The 14807-nt window shown below is 38.5% G+C and overlaps 1 protein-coding gene across 3 annotated transcripts; it reads right to left on the bottom strand.

The window, feature by feature from the left end:
• Window positions 1–343: 343 nt before the first annotated feature.
• Window positions 344–12085, bottom strand: det1 (DET1 partner of COP1 E3 ubiquitin ligase). 3 transcript variants are annotated; one of them, XM_077516479.1, is made up of 9 exons: window positions 9229–12085; window positions 8780–9114; window positions 7212–7478; window positions 6914–7126; window positions 6569–6792; window positions 3465–3594; window positions 2912–3102; window positions 2637–2828; window positions 344–896 (listed from the first exon to the last, which is right to left on the bottom strand). In XM_077516479.1, the coding sequence occupies exons 2-9, from the start codon at window positions 9026–9028 to the stop codon at window positions 707–709; spliced, it is 1656 nt and encodes a 551-aa protein (XP_077372605.1). In that variant the 5' UTR covers window positions 9029–9114; window positions 9229–12085; the 3' UTR covers window positions 344–706. The 3 variants fall into 3 exon arrangements, with proteins under 3 accessions (XP_077372605.1, XP_077372603.1, XP_077372604.1); XM_077516477.1 differs by having other exon boundaries at window positions 8780–9130; window positions 11829–12085; XM_077516478.1 differs by having other exon boundaries at window positions 11829–12084.
• Between the last annotated feature and the right edge of the window lie 2722 nt (window positions 12086–14807).

Genomic DNA, 14807 nt, shown 5'->3' with positions numbered 1-14807 from the left:
AGAACATTTGTCATTCATCATGGCAAAAAATACGCCAGTTGCTCTCAGCACGCACATTTAACAATAGAAAGTCAATGATAGAAAAAAAAAAAAAAGAGTTTTAAGAGTTTTAAACCAAAAGACCTGCCGTCTTTCACAAAAGCTTTCCCAATATAATTGTCGGCTGCATACAAGCACACACAAAAAAAATACACCCTTTACAACACTGAACTGCACGGAGAGATTAGTCCAAATGTCAGCAATTACAAGAATCGGTCGGCTCTCTCAATTCTGCCTACTATTTTTTCTGTCACGTTGAATAACGCTCCTTTTCGGTTTACATAAGAAAAAGACAGATACAATGTAAAAAAAGAAAAGAAAAGTGAATTTTATTCATATAAAATATTTACAAATACAGTAATGTTAAATCAAACCAAGTAAAAAAATAAAACTAAAAAAAGATAGTTTAAAATGTATTTTCCCCACATAAGAAAATGACAGTTGGCTGCGGTACAATTTGATGTACAATTCCGAGTAAACAAACACAGGAGCTAACTAATGCTCCCAAGTACTCGCTGCATAATTCCATCTCCATCTTTAAAGTCTCTCTTGGCTTGGAGGAGGAGGCAAATTTGAGCGCAGACTACAGAGAAAAAAAAAATGCAGCTGTTACCCTAACATAGATGCATTAATACTTAAAATGGATGTTTAAAATGAGTCTCCATTCTCAGGCATAAACATGCCTCATGTGGAAGTTGACCACATACTCCGCATTAGTGCGCTGGACAGAAATGGCAAAGGGTTCGAAAGGGTGGAAGGTGAAAGCGACCAAGCGCCGCACAGCGTGGTTGACCGGCCGTCCCAGCAGCCCCGCCTGGATCTTAAACTTTAGCAGCCCAGAGTCACGTGCATAGAACCTAATGTGTGCGACAAAAACAAACGTTTGTGATGCATTTGAAGATCATTTGACCACCGTTGCAGTATTTATCTAAATTACTCTTAAGTCTTTGCAGTACAATGGTACCTTGATGTATGACATGTAAACATATTTCATATTTCAAATCAACTTTCCCTATTGAAATTAATGGAAATACTTTAATCTGTTTCAGCCCCAACCAAAAAACTTTTTTTTTTTTTTTTTTTTTGGTTAAAGAAAATAGGCCTGTACAACAATGTATTGTATAAAATAGGGGTGGGGAAATTAGTGCATTATTTTTTTTATTAATTTAAAGTTCCTTTAATGCCACTAATTTTTTAAAGCACAATTTATGACTGGCCTTACTTGGAAAGTCTGTACTGGGGGACTTTCAATCGCAAAGTAGCAGACATGTCCCCATCAAAATTTAGCAGTAATACATTTTACATGAAATTGCTTACTTGCAATTTCATACATGAAATTGCTGTGACTGGTTCCTGCATCATACGAGGGAGGATGTTTTACTCACAATATCATTGGATATGACAGACAAAGTAAGACTGGGCGATTGGTCCCCAGGTGACAATCACTCCCCGCGTGATTCCTTCTAGTTTGGTTGTAGAGTGCTAGTCATGAATGCTAACTCAAACAAGCATAATAATGTGTGAATCTTGTGCGTATTTGGCAGGTTGCAGCAACCAAAAACGTGGCTTTATTACATTGGGGGGTTTACGCGTAGGGTGTTTGACTTCAAAAAATGAGTTACCCTGGAAACCAGCATGTCGATGTTTTGAGGATCTGTTTCGCTATTACTGGCGCAAGTTACGGCAGAGGGATGGAAGTAGGACCTTTTGACGCACAAAGACGGCCATTGCGTTGTGTGGATATTGTCACCGATAAAACTATTGGACAAAACAATGTCTCATTTAGAAGCCAAGCCTCATGTGCTTTGTACCGAATGCAACGAGGCTAATACCTCGAGCCAATCTTGAGCTGCAAGTCAGCCCGGGTCGATGTGCGCATTTTGGAACTTGGATGCACCTTGCAGCAGCCATTTTTAGCTTTATGGATTAAAGTGCCAGTGTGGAAGAAAACATTTCCTGGAATACTTTGACTGGACCATTTTGGATGTTTGAGAACCAGTTTGGATGGAGTTGCACATGTTGGGAATGGAAGAGACCAGAAAGGGTGAGCTGCACTTGTTTTTGTTTGTTTTTTTTGTTTTTTTTAATCTACGATTGTCTGGCTTAAATGCTCACTGAGCCTACAGATATGATTGTACCTTAACAAGTTGGGAACCATTCAAATCTCAAGAAGCTCAGTGTTCAAATGATGTATAACATGTCCGGGCAAGTACCCAGCTTGCGACGTGCATAGCCCGTCTTTTTCCATGATGGCCGCAGGGCCCACCGGTGGGCCCTCGGAAAGTTAAGGGTAAAGTTAAGTTAAGCCTTAGAGCAGGGGTGTCAAACATACGGCCCGCGGGCCGGATGAGGCCCGCAAAGGGGTTTAATCCGACCTGCAAGATGATTTTGTAAAGTAAAAAAAAATAAAATAAAAAATTGTAATGTCGGACTAATTAATCAGCTGGCCACAATCAAAACATATAGCTCATAATTTTTTTTTTTTTTTAACATACATTTTTGCTCAGTATTCAGAGTGCATAAAATGACCGTACGATGATTTGTAACTCAAAACATTTGTAACTTTGAGTAATATGTGACTCCAATGTGATCTCTACCTGATTGGGTGGTCTCCACAGGTCTTGGGCCTCTCCATCACCGACACCCACTTGTCATCATAGCTGAAGAGTGACAAGTCTAGGTAAGGGCTACTGCTGTATGACTGCGCACTAATTGGCAGCTGACCCAGCAGCCGGCGCACGGCCTCCGTGTGGCCACCATATTTGGCATTCACGATGGTGTCTTTGAATCTGAGTCCCAGACACAAATGCGAAACAATGAGACTCCAAACTCAGCAGTCAAAGTTCAGCAAAGCGGTTTCCCTTCATTGTACCTTCTTTGGACTTGCCGAGCGTAGTTATTGGAGGAAGCGGAACAGGGGAACTGCACAGCGTGGCTGTGCAGCGTGGCGTTTCGGAACAGGTCGCAGAAATTCTCAAACAGCTCCAGGAGCTGGTCGGAGGTGTTCTCAAAGACGGCCAGCACCTGCGTCGACACCATGTTGTACACGACAAAGAAAGATGGCTGCCGCAGAATGAAGAGGGAATCAAGACAGAAGAAAATGGGAAATATTTACTGTAATACTCCGGAGTGGGAAAGAAAAAGCGATGCTGTAGTCAGGAATGCCAAGACGTTGCAATATATTTATATAACATTCTTGTGAATGTTTTTGAAAGAATGACAAAATGTATAGAAACAGGAGTGTAATTAGATTCTTCTGTTGATATCCTGAATGAGTCATGGGACTGAACCAAGTCTGTTCGCGAGATAGTTCTTGGAGACGAGGAAAATGGAATCCTTTTCATACAGCACAGACAACAAAAGACATGAGGCAATAGGAAAAACCCAACAAAGAGCGCAGCGTGTGTGTATGCACACGTGTGTACCTGTGAAGGGTCTGTGACCCTGAGCGTAACCACATCTTCACTCGTGTATTTAATAAAGAGATGATGCTCATCCAGCAGCTGCATCTTCCACATCCTCAGTCTCCTCAGCTGATCGAAAAACTGGAAAAATCTAACAGGAACGTTCAAAAGATTTTATGAAAAGAGCAGAAATAAATGCAAGAAAAAGTATAACTGTAAATATCAGTCAGGAATACATTGGAAATTAGTAGATCTGAATTAAATCATAGATTGTAGTCAATGCTAGATGCAAACTGTCGTAATTCCTGCACCATTCACATGATTTGGATAAAAACACCCTCAAATTAGAGCTAAAAGTCTGCAGTTAAAGCAGTTAAAGCATTTTAAATCCATTGTGCTGGTGCCAATTAAATTAGAATTTTCTCAATGTCCCAATTGTCTGTTTATCTCCTCACAAGCTTTTCACGTTGGTTACACCACTACCTGGTTATAAATGTAGTCTTCACATTCAAAAAACAAAACCTGAAACCAAGACTTTCAAGTATTTTCGTTGTTTTTCAATTGTAGTGAATAATCAATCACTCCAGAAAAAGGACACACCTTGCCACCAAAACTACTGTCAAGTCTCATGTTAAAATACTAATGCTCGGGGTTGAAAAATGGGTAAGTTCAAACAAAATAAATTGGGTGTTCAACTCAGATTGAAATAATGAATTTGGAAATGTTTCTCTCGTCTCAATGCTATTTTGTGGTTCGGAAGATGGTTGGTTGGATGCATGGATGGATGATGATTATTTATTCAGAGACAAGCATTGAAGCATGTAAACTTCAACCTAAAACCACAGTCATAGCCATAATGTATGTCTGTAACAGTAAACCAAATCAATATAGCCAAGCAGTTGTAGACTTAGCTAGCAACCAATTATATCTACCAGGTTATGTTAATGGACTTAGTATACTGTAGGGTAAACATGTTATTGTTTGTTGCTCTCCTGCTCGCCAGATCAGGACCATTTTTTATTTTTCTTATTTTTAAACATGAGCTACATTTTTGTAATATATTCACCAAAAGCTGGGAGGCGGGCCCGCGGTATGCTGCAACTTGATGAAAAAAATAAATACATAAATTGCCAGCTATACAAAGGTATGTCCATCAGCATCTGTCTATTATCGATACTGCTAATCTTCAAAGAGGCTATCCCAGCTGACTTTGGGCGAGAGACGTGGCACACCCTAGCCTGGTTGCCAACCAATCGCAAGGAGGGAACACGCAAAATCTACACAGGACGGACGCAGTCTGGAGACGAACTTCTTAACTGTGAGAAGCAGATGTGTTAAGCAGTCGCCAGTCGACCACCGCGCCGGAAAAGCTATTTATATCATCTGTATTATTATAGAAATGAGTCATACCTGTCGTAATCCATGCTGGGTCCAATCTTGACATTTGAAAAAGGAGGCAGCTAAGCAAAAATAAAACGTTATCTTAGTCTATCAATGGAGTGCTGTCTAACTCTTTCACCTCAAGGTTCTACTAATCTGCTGGTACAGTACGTTCTCTCAAAAGGTATTAGCTTAAATGACTTCACTGAACAACTTAATATCGCCTTCATTTTCCAATCATCTCAACGACCAAAGGTCTCAGCTGAGAGTTGTTTACATTAGACAGCTCTAAAACAACAAAACCGATGTCGCATCCGGTTGTTGCTAATGGCCAACTTTGGGGCACTGGAATGTTGCACCCCCGCAGTGGGTAAATATTTGCATGCCCCAGAATGGAAGTTCATCACAAAATCAAACAACTTTAGTCATTAAAAACAATGGACCACTAATCCTGCTCATCTAAAAATTTGTATAATATTTTCAGTTTCGTGATTCAATGTTTGTCTTATTCAAGGTGACTCAACAGAGTGGCGGGGTGCCACTCTAGTGCCCTCTATTAACCAGATGCCACAGACAGGAAGTTATGTGAAATGGACACACATTTAAAAAAATTCAAAAGTTCAGCTACAGTTTTTCATTATTTTAACGTTTTACTATTAACAGTTGTTATTAACCATGTTGAAACTTAGGATAGATGAAGCGCATCCACAATACAAATTTACAACAGTTAAAATGTGTGTTTTTTTGTACATACTTGTATTTCTATTATATAAATAAGGTGGTTAGCATATACAACTTGAAATGTTTTAAAGCAAGACTTTTTAACTAATAGTTTATGACATTTCAGTTTTATGCAAATGATGTGCAAATTACATCCAAAATGCAAACTGAGGTGATATTCCAACCTAGATGACGCAATACTTGAACCAAAGGTTAACTAATCTGGGATCGAGACTAAATGCTAAACGATAACTTGATACTAAGATTAGTTCAATTGTCAGGTCAAGCATTTTTTAACTATGGCAAGTTGGCAAAGCTAAAGCAGTCCACTCTCTGCATTACTTTGAAATTCCAAGTCATACTTTTATTAAGATTTCTTTCAACTACTGCAATGGACTTTATTAGGCTCTGACATCCATCACTTGTTCCATTGCAACTAGTTCAGAATGCTGCTGCACGGCTTTTAACTGGCACAAACAAACAAACAAACAAACAAACAAAACACTTTTATATCAGCTTGAGATGTTGATTTTCATTTTTATGTATTTTTCCGTGTTTTCTTTTTCACTATTTTTTAAATTGGTGGTTTTACTTTCTGTATATCAGTTTTATATTGGTCATATATTTCTGGTATTGTATCCAATTTCATGTATAGATGGGAACAGTCAGATCCTGGAACGGATTAAATAAATGTTTTATTTTCTATGGTTTTCAAAATACAAACAAATCGGAGGTTCACCTATGTTATGGAAAAGACAAACCAAGTAGTCCCACTGCATCTTAAATCAGATATGGTTTAAGATCAGTATGGTTCCTACTGAAATTAAACAATTAGCTTGAATCAGCTTTAAAGTGTTTATTTAAAAATGTTGGTACTGAAACCCAGAAAACAAACCCGTGTAATTGCCTAACAAATGACACAAAACCCGAATTTGAGCGAAAATCTGCTGAAAATTGGGACTGATGTAAGGTCTGAAAAGAACGCAATACAGGTGCAAAATAAGCCAAAAACTTGGACTGTGTACCTTCTCTTAGCAGTAGCACTGCCGTCCTGTTCAGCCCTTCTCCACAGGTAGACCAGCAGTCTGTGCTTGAGAGAGTTTATAGTTTTGTCTGTGTAGAGACGTGGGAAGCCTGGCTGGCTCTCAGCCTGAGCCTCTGTGTAAACAGCCGAAAGAGTCAGGAGGTCATCCTCATAACAGAACCGCCCTATGGTCCTGACATCCAGAAACGTTCCCTCTGGAGTTACCTGCGAAGAAGAGGCGATGACTAGAAGATTCTCCCAGATCGTTTCCTATTACCTAATTGCACTCGCAATAGAGTAATTTGCCACACCAGGTGCATCAAGCCAGAAAAAAAAATCAGACCACCTGAAAGACGTGTATGGTCTGCTGCTGCACTGACAGCACAGCCAGGATGTTTCTGTAGAGGTAGAGGCCCTGATTGTGGGACAGGATGATCTTGTCAAATTTAAAGGACCTGGTGTCACACAGTTTGCCCGTATGGAGATCGATGATGTGGAGGGAATAGTCCTCTAAAGGTGATCGAGGGTTAGGAGTCACAGATTCGTTGTTGCGATAAACCTGTTTGTAGATCACAGCATATGTCAGAAAACAAAACACTGTAGCAAGTCATTTATTTAATCAAGTTGCCATTTTGATGCTGTACCTCAAAGAAATATGGTTGTGGCTCCTCAGGGACATACACAGCTGAGCCAACAATGACATAGCGGCAATCGTCGGTGAAGAGGCTACACTCGCGGTTGAGGTGTTCTCCATTCGAGGCCACATTAGTGACGTGGAGCAAGGAGAAAAAACGTTCAAATAGGCGGCCTCGGATGTTGAGCGAGCGCTGATCATTGGCCGTTAGAAGAGTCTCACCCTCCTGGCCTCTCAGCAGGTCCTGGGCAGCTTGGCAGCCTTGGTATTCATAAATCTGGAAGGGAAATGCTGTATAAGTGATCAATGGATAAATGAAGGGCCCTTTGTTGAAAAATTGTTGATAGCTTCTGAACAGCTCACATTTGTCAGGCACTATACAGCACAGTTGATATGAAAATAATAAGTAAACTGCCAAGTTTTTATGATGTAAGACATAGATAGATCATGTCAAAACCATTCCCCTTTTAGGCTTCCATGAAAAAGCATTTGTTCTGTCCTAACTTTATTGTTTAAGATTAAATGAAAAATGAATGAATATATGGAAAATGCACTATATAAATACTTTTTTTTTCCCACTCACTCACACAAGCTTGAGTGAGTGAAAAAAAAAAAAAAATCCGTGCGTGCTGTCAAGTTGTGGCGGGAGTGACGTCATGCAGCCAACAAATTCGCCCGGCCCCGTCTGGCGACAGTGAGTGACAGCCCCCAACCCCACTCCCCCACTCTGCGATTGGTTGGAGGAGTAAACAACTGTCTGTCCACAGAAACGTCCCGCTGTTGACAAAACAAACACAAAATGGCAAAATACAGGCACGGGGTTAGGAAATAATCACTACCACACATTAACAGAAGCCCAGAGTGTAGAATGAGAAGGAGTTCATGGGTATACATCCTATATTTATATAGTGCATTTTCCTCAGTGAAAACGGAAAACCCCGCCTTTAACACATGAAAATATAAAATAATATCCAAGTAAACGTGCAGTTTTCGAAAGCCAAGTTCATTTCACTGACCACACACAGGCCTAATTATCTCCAGACCAGTTTAATAAAAAAAATAAAAAAAAATAAAAAGTTGACCAAAAGATCTCAAAATGCTGCAATGGAAATGTCAAATGATCCAACGAAATTCAAGAACAGATGAGAACTAAAGTAACTGACATCCGTCTAGAAATGGTCACAAAGCAATATCTAAAGCTTTAGTCCGAGCAGCAAACCACGGTGAGAGCCATTATCCACAACTGTTTTTGTTAATTTTCCTAGGATTGGCCGGCCTACAAAAAGTAGCTGCTTTGCTGCTTCAGGACCTGGATGACTTGTCATAATTGATGCAACCATGAATTTTGCTCTTAACCGGGAAATTGTCAGTTTGTGGTCTCAAGCTGAAGCATATTCAGGTTCTGCATCACAACAACGAAAACACCAGCAAGTTGACTTCTGAATGGCTTAAAAAGGAAAGTTTTAGAGTGACTGAGTCAAAGTCCAGACTTGCCAAATATCAGCATTTCTAATTTCTTTCCTGTGGTATATAAAAATACATATTTATCTTCTACTGTAATTTTAAATGTAATTTTACCTCTAGAGACGTCTGGTCAGATGAGAAGGCGATGAAGCAGCGTCCATCAGGTGAGAACTTCCTCAGGAAGCAAGGAGGCTTTTCCACATTGACCACCGTAAAGTTGGGAAACAGGTTCTGGTGGAAGCAGCGTACTCTGTACCAGTGAGCACCAGGCCGGCCCGAACAGATCCTGCGCTTTTCAAGACGATGCACCACATTTTGATTCTGGATCCTCCTGGGCTTAAGAGTGGGCATGTCTCCATCCATCACTCACGAGTATCGACTCAAAGTGCTGCTTAGGTAGACGTTGTGGACAGCCAGAGACGCTGACAACTACATAATTGCCCAACTACCTATTTGTTTAGGAAACTAGGGATGGAAAAAAAAGGGATGTTATCACATACCGGCCGCTTTTAGACCACAACTGAAAAAGTGAATCACAGACCATGATTAAGTGGAACAGTTACCTCTGAGCACATTTCAGGCTCTAATCATTAACCACTGCTCAAAGTAGTAATAGCACATTTTACATTGGGTACCAGAGTCATTGCAATATCTGTAAGATGAAGCCATTAATGTCATTAGCCCTGGTGTTCCTAATATACTGTAGATGTGAATCCATGTGAGAACTTATTGGACATTATGTAGTGGTAGTAGTAATATGAGTCAAGCCGTAGACGAGGAGATGATTTTGTGATTAGCAAATATCCATGCATCAATTCTCTGTGCCCCTTATCCACACTACTGTAGGGTTGCAGCCATGTGTGCTGACTTTCAGCGAAGATGCAAGGTAGGGCTGTGCAATTAATCGAAATTTAATTACAATTTCAATTTTTACATGCCACAATTACAAAACTGTTTTTTTGTTTTTTTTGTTTTTTAAGAGATACACAGGGAGCCAACAGGAGAGGTACTAAAGAGCCACATGTGGCTCCAAAGCTACAGGCTGCAGACCCCTGGGTTAGGATAGTATATCTTTGACACATTCACAAATGTATAATACAAAAAAAAAAAGAAATATATGAAGTGCACATATTTCATACGTATGCTCGTATTTTGTTTATATCTAAAATAGCATTTTTGTCATACATCAAGTTAGGAAGTGCATGTCCTATTGGCCCCCAGTATACTGATGAAGGTTTTTGGCCCCCTCCAGCATTTAAATTGCCCATCCCTGATCTAGATCGACATAGTGGCAACAGATGTCCAGTGGGGCTTCGCAAAGTCAGTCACCTGACACTGCAAAAACAGAAGTGCATCTTTTCTGTCCCAAGCAGGAATAAAAGGGGAAGATTCCAACAGCAAGCCAAGGGCATTTGGAACAATACTTGGCTCCAAACTCAAATGGAAGAGGTAAGGCTCAACTTTAGACAACCAAAGTATATGCTCAGATACTATACATTATTTTATATTTACACATGATTGATAGAACATAAAAAAAAAAAAAAAAACTACTTCATGTACTTATCCCACCTTTCCCATGTCCAGTGCACAGTGCATAGTACTCAAAAGGTGGTCATTTTCATGTTCATAATCGTGTAGCAATTCTTGGCACATAGATTTCTGCAAAGTGCCATTTTCCTGTAAAGATGGTTCTGAATTGTCTAATAAGTGGAAAAACGCTCACAGAACAATGGAATAAAAAAAAAAAATGTTAATGGTCCATGCGCAATTAATTATCTTTAACTGAAGAATGTAGCGTTAATGTTTTAACCTCATGCATTGAAGACCTGAATAGAAGGAAGCATGTGAAATTATCCACTTCAGTGATCAAAGACATTTTCCTTTTTCCATCTTATCGCGAAATTAGACAAATGGATGTCCGTGAATTGTGCAAAAGTTGCAGGACGAAAAACACCTTACTTGCATTGAAAATGGCTTTAAAAAAAATATGAAATCAATGGAAATTTGTTTATATCTAATTTAATAAATCATTGTTTAACATAGCATCCACAGTGATAGTTCCATGAAATAAATTGTATGCACACCAACCTTGCCCAACATACTTATAAATAATACAAGCTGCAGGAGCAAATCTAAGAACAATATTTAGCTAAGTTTGATTTACTAGATAATTCACAAGATAAGAGCAAATCAGCCTGATCAATTGTCACCTATGGCTGACACCATTTTCATATCTAAGAAGCATAATGACTCGAAAATGGTACAATAATTCTTAATTTTTCACATGCACAACGACAGAACTGATAAATTTTACGTAAAAGTGATTGCTAAAGAATTTGTAAGAAGAAAGTATAAACAAATACATTATTTGGGGAAATGTATGTTTTTTTTGCGGAGCTTTACCACCAAAAAAAATAATAATAATAATAAAACTATCAATCTATATTATACCTAGTTTATCCACATCAGGAACACCTTTTCAGGGATGAGGCACGTTTTGCCAGTAAATAACACCAACATCACGCACACAAACACATAGCACCAACAAAAAACGTACAAGATTAATGATTTTGTTAAAAACAAAAAAGGCAATTGTATATAATTTAATAAACCAGGTAAGCACCCATGAAATCCTTTTAAGCAAAAAATACAGGAAGGACAGCAACATACAATAATATTCACAGGTAAAGTTCTGCAATAATAACCATTTCATTTCCCCATAATAATGAATTCCTTCAGCATTTCAAATACATGAGATGAGGACCAACAAATAGCCTATTAAATCGACAACCCATCACGCTATATGCCCCTGCATACATCACACATCATATAATGTTATATATAACGTATAATGAGGATGTTTTGTTGATAGGTATTTCTAATTAAGCGAAGGTTTTAGTCTTTAGAGCTATAGGACAATATAAGAGGTGAAGGAAATAATATTGGTTGATTTAACGTTTAATTATCTTCTCAATAATATACATATACTTAACAAATATAATACAGCCGGAAAATTATATTATTCAACACAACTTGTCTTGCCTGTGCGTCATTAATACTTTGCCCTCACCGTGAGACAGAAGCGGCTGAGCACGAACGACTAACTCATTTATAAGTACCGCTGAACAACAATGCAGGTAAAGCAGGTACAGCGCTGACTTACCTTGCTGTTGTCATCTTCTGCAAAGCTGCCAACTTGGTAAGTTGTTACGAGTACGACACGAGTATCAAAAGTTTCGCTAATCAACCAAACACCTTACAACGTGCCACCAGGGAAACTCATATAATTGCAAGTTTAACCAAATCAAACACATATGTCTCACATTAGAGCGCATTCCTGAATACAAGTTTTTGTGTCGTAGCTAGAGATATGCTGCTGTTTGTTGCGGTGAAAAGAAGAGGAGGAACTGGAATACAGAGAAGAAGAAATTGGTGACATTCGATTTTAGACAGCGCCTTCATTTTCTCATGAGGTCCAAACAGGTATTGCACCCAATCCATTCATCCATCCATCTACTAATTTACATGTCACTTTATTTAAGTAAACTGCATGTACTATTAAAATGACCATTTTGATAATAAAATAAAAAAAATTAATAAAATTGAAAGATGACAATAGATTATAGTGCAAATAAAGTGCAAATACTGGGTTAAATGTAAATAGTAAATTAAATATGCTATTATTCAATGTTCCACTTGTGACAATAAATCAAGTAACCAATTAGGATCATGATATGAATTCTTAATCAACAAATATATTTTAATTATTTTAAAGGGAAATGGCTAAATGTTACAGGACCCAATCTTCCTGATCATTCTTGGTGGATTTTGTTTCATTTTATTGTCTTATTAGGTCACTACTGTCTGCTGTCTTTTATTTAAAAACCCACACACTGAATTAAAAATGAAGGGTGATACGGTTTTGCATTGCAGTAAGAAATCGCAGGACTCAAGGTATTCTAGTCGAGAGCAAAATCTGCTGCCCACATCATTCTAATATAAATTGATCTTGGTTTCATCTTTTCAATAATTTCAGAACAGGGAAGGATTTTTATTCCTTCTGAACAGTGGTGTGCATAACCTTCTAAACAACAATATGACACACCACCCTCTCCAATATTTTTGACTTGAAGGAAAGTATTCTGCCATAGTCCACTTGTTGTCTTACAGTGAGTTACTGTAAAATGCAGCTATCTCAAATGCTCTCCCAAGTTACTATGGATAAAGAATTACATTGCTACACAAAGAATAACGTGAATTGTAGTCTTGAAGACTGCTTTGAGCAATTATCCTTGACCAAAGAGCCTCTTTTAAATGTTGCAATTTTCCACATAATTTTCATTTTACATAATAGCGTGCATACTGTAGTGCGGATGGAGGACACGTGTGAAAAGAAAGGAAGGTGTGAATTTTGGGGTGGAATTATCCACTTTAAAGAGGTGCAAATGTCTCTTGCAGAAAATGTGTGTACATTTTTTTTTGTGGTGTCTCTAAATTGCACGTCCGGTTGTACTTTTGCAATAATGACCGTAAGAGAGTAATTCAAAAGAGAAAGTAAATGCTAGTCTTTGGCTGCTTCTGTTATTTTTACTGATTGGGCCAGGATGAGGAGGACTTCATGACCACAGTTGTCAGAGTGAAGGCCTGTTGGTCGTTCAGTCCAATATTGCAGGTTTCTTTGGGATGGGGATGATGGTGGAGTGTTTGAAGCAAGATGGGACCTCATACAGGTCCTAAGATCTGTTGGAGACTAGAACCAACTGCTCAGCGCAGACTTTCAGGAGACGCTCCATCCGACCCTGAAGCCATTCAAACTACCAGCTGACATTTCAGACACTCCAGTCAGTTGGCGTCCAAACATTCCTTCAGTGCTGGCTTTGCTTCATCAGTCCACTTCTTTATGTTCAAGTCATCCAGGGTGTTGAGGGGTGCATCTTTATGTTATTAACTCTTTACAGTTGTAATTATTATTGCTAAACGTTTTCACATCGCTATCCAGCAGAAACAGCTCAGAAATATAGTTTGTCTTGTAAAATTGCAGGAACTTTTGGTGTATGTGCATGCTAAGCGAATGGTTTAGTCTTGGAAACTTAGCGGTAAATGATGGAACTAAGCACAATGATTATAATTGCCATCTGTTTGATTTTTCGAGAAGAGCAATTACATTAGAACACAGGATGAAAAATAGAGAACAAAATTACTGACTAGAACTACAATATAAAAGCACTTAAAAGAGAAAATAGAAGTTTGTTTGACCATTTCTTGTATCTTTTTTTTTTTCACCATGGAATGTAGTTGTGCCTGACATTTAACAGAAGCTTTTAACTTTTCTATAATGCCTAATTTCCGAGCACAGTAGGACATTTTAGCAATCATTTTCCCTCCTGTGAGATTACGGTGATCATAAATGCATTACGGCAGGCTAGTTTGCGGCCATCCTAAAGTGCGCACTGCTGGGCTGTGATGACGACAGGGAGAAAAGGCTGCACTTTCTGTCCGCTGGGTACATTTTTATTTTTTTTTTAAATAAGCTGTTGCAATGAAAAATGCCTCAAATGTCATTCACAGTCTCAACATAGTGCTTAAATTTGAATGCACTGTAGACAGAAAGAAGTTGTATTGTAGTTTTACTTTTGTCACGTTTGAGAGAGAGATGGGTACAGGTGGTTGAGGTTCTATGGGTTATCTGAAAATTGATGTACAACAACAAACTTGCTGTATCTCATCATCCATTTAATATTTGTAGCGTTTTGTTGGATGATTTCTAAGATGACGTTACTTTCATTCAATGCATGAGTGTGTGTTGACTTGCGCTTCATACTACATGAATACGCAGCATATATCAACAGAGAACAACTGGTTTTAATACTTCTAAACAGGAATTCAAGCCACAAATACACTTTAAAACTTGGGAAACAAGGGATGGAAAGCGAGATCATTGTAGTATTGACGTGACACTCCCATACGCTGACATGAAAATCAATGTGATTATGTACACCTCTACGTATGCCCACATCAATCTTTGAAAATATCTAAATTATTGCACCAATATTTTGTATTTTATGGACATGAAATGAATGAATGAGTGATGTCGTATTCATCTACGCTCACTACACACTTAAATGTGAAGTCAACCAAAACA

The sequence above is a fragment of the Festucalex cinctus genome, chromosome 3 (genome assembly GCF_051991245.1).
Source record: "Festucalex cinctus isolate MCC-2025b chromosome 3, RoL_Fcin_1.0, whole genome shotgun sequence".
Taxonomy (NCBI): domain Eukaryota; kingdom Metazoa; phylum Chordata; class Actinopteri; order Syngnathiformes; family Syngnathidae; genus Festucalex; species Festucalex cinctus.
Note: the sequence above shows the minus strand (reverse complement) of the source record. Positions and strands in the feature narration are given on the sequence as shown.

What these genes read in the sequence shown, in the direction of transcription:
- det1 (XM_077516479.1), bottom strand. Translation starts at nt 9,028, where the DNA reads ATGGATGGAGACATGCCCACTCTTAAGCCCAGGAGGATCCAGAATCAA. An exon ending in GCTCGGCAAGTCCAAAGAAG is followed by an intron (nt 2,829 to 2,911) that starts GTACAATGAAGG and finishes TCTGGGACTCAG; the next exon opens with ATTCAAAGACACCATCGTGA. An exon ending in TGTGGAGACCACCCAATCAG is followed by an intron (nt 897 to 2,636) that starts GTAGAGATCACA and finishes CGCACACATTAG; the next exon opens with GTTCTATGCACGTGACTCTG.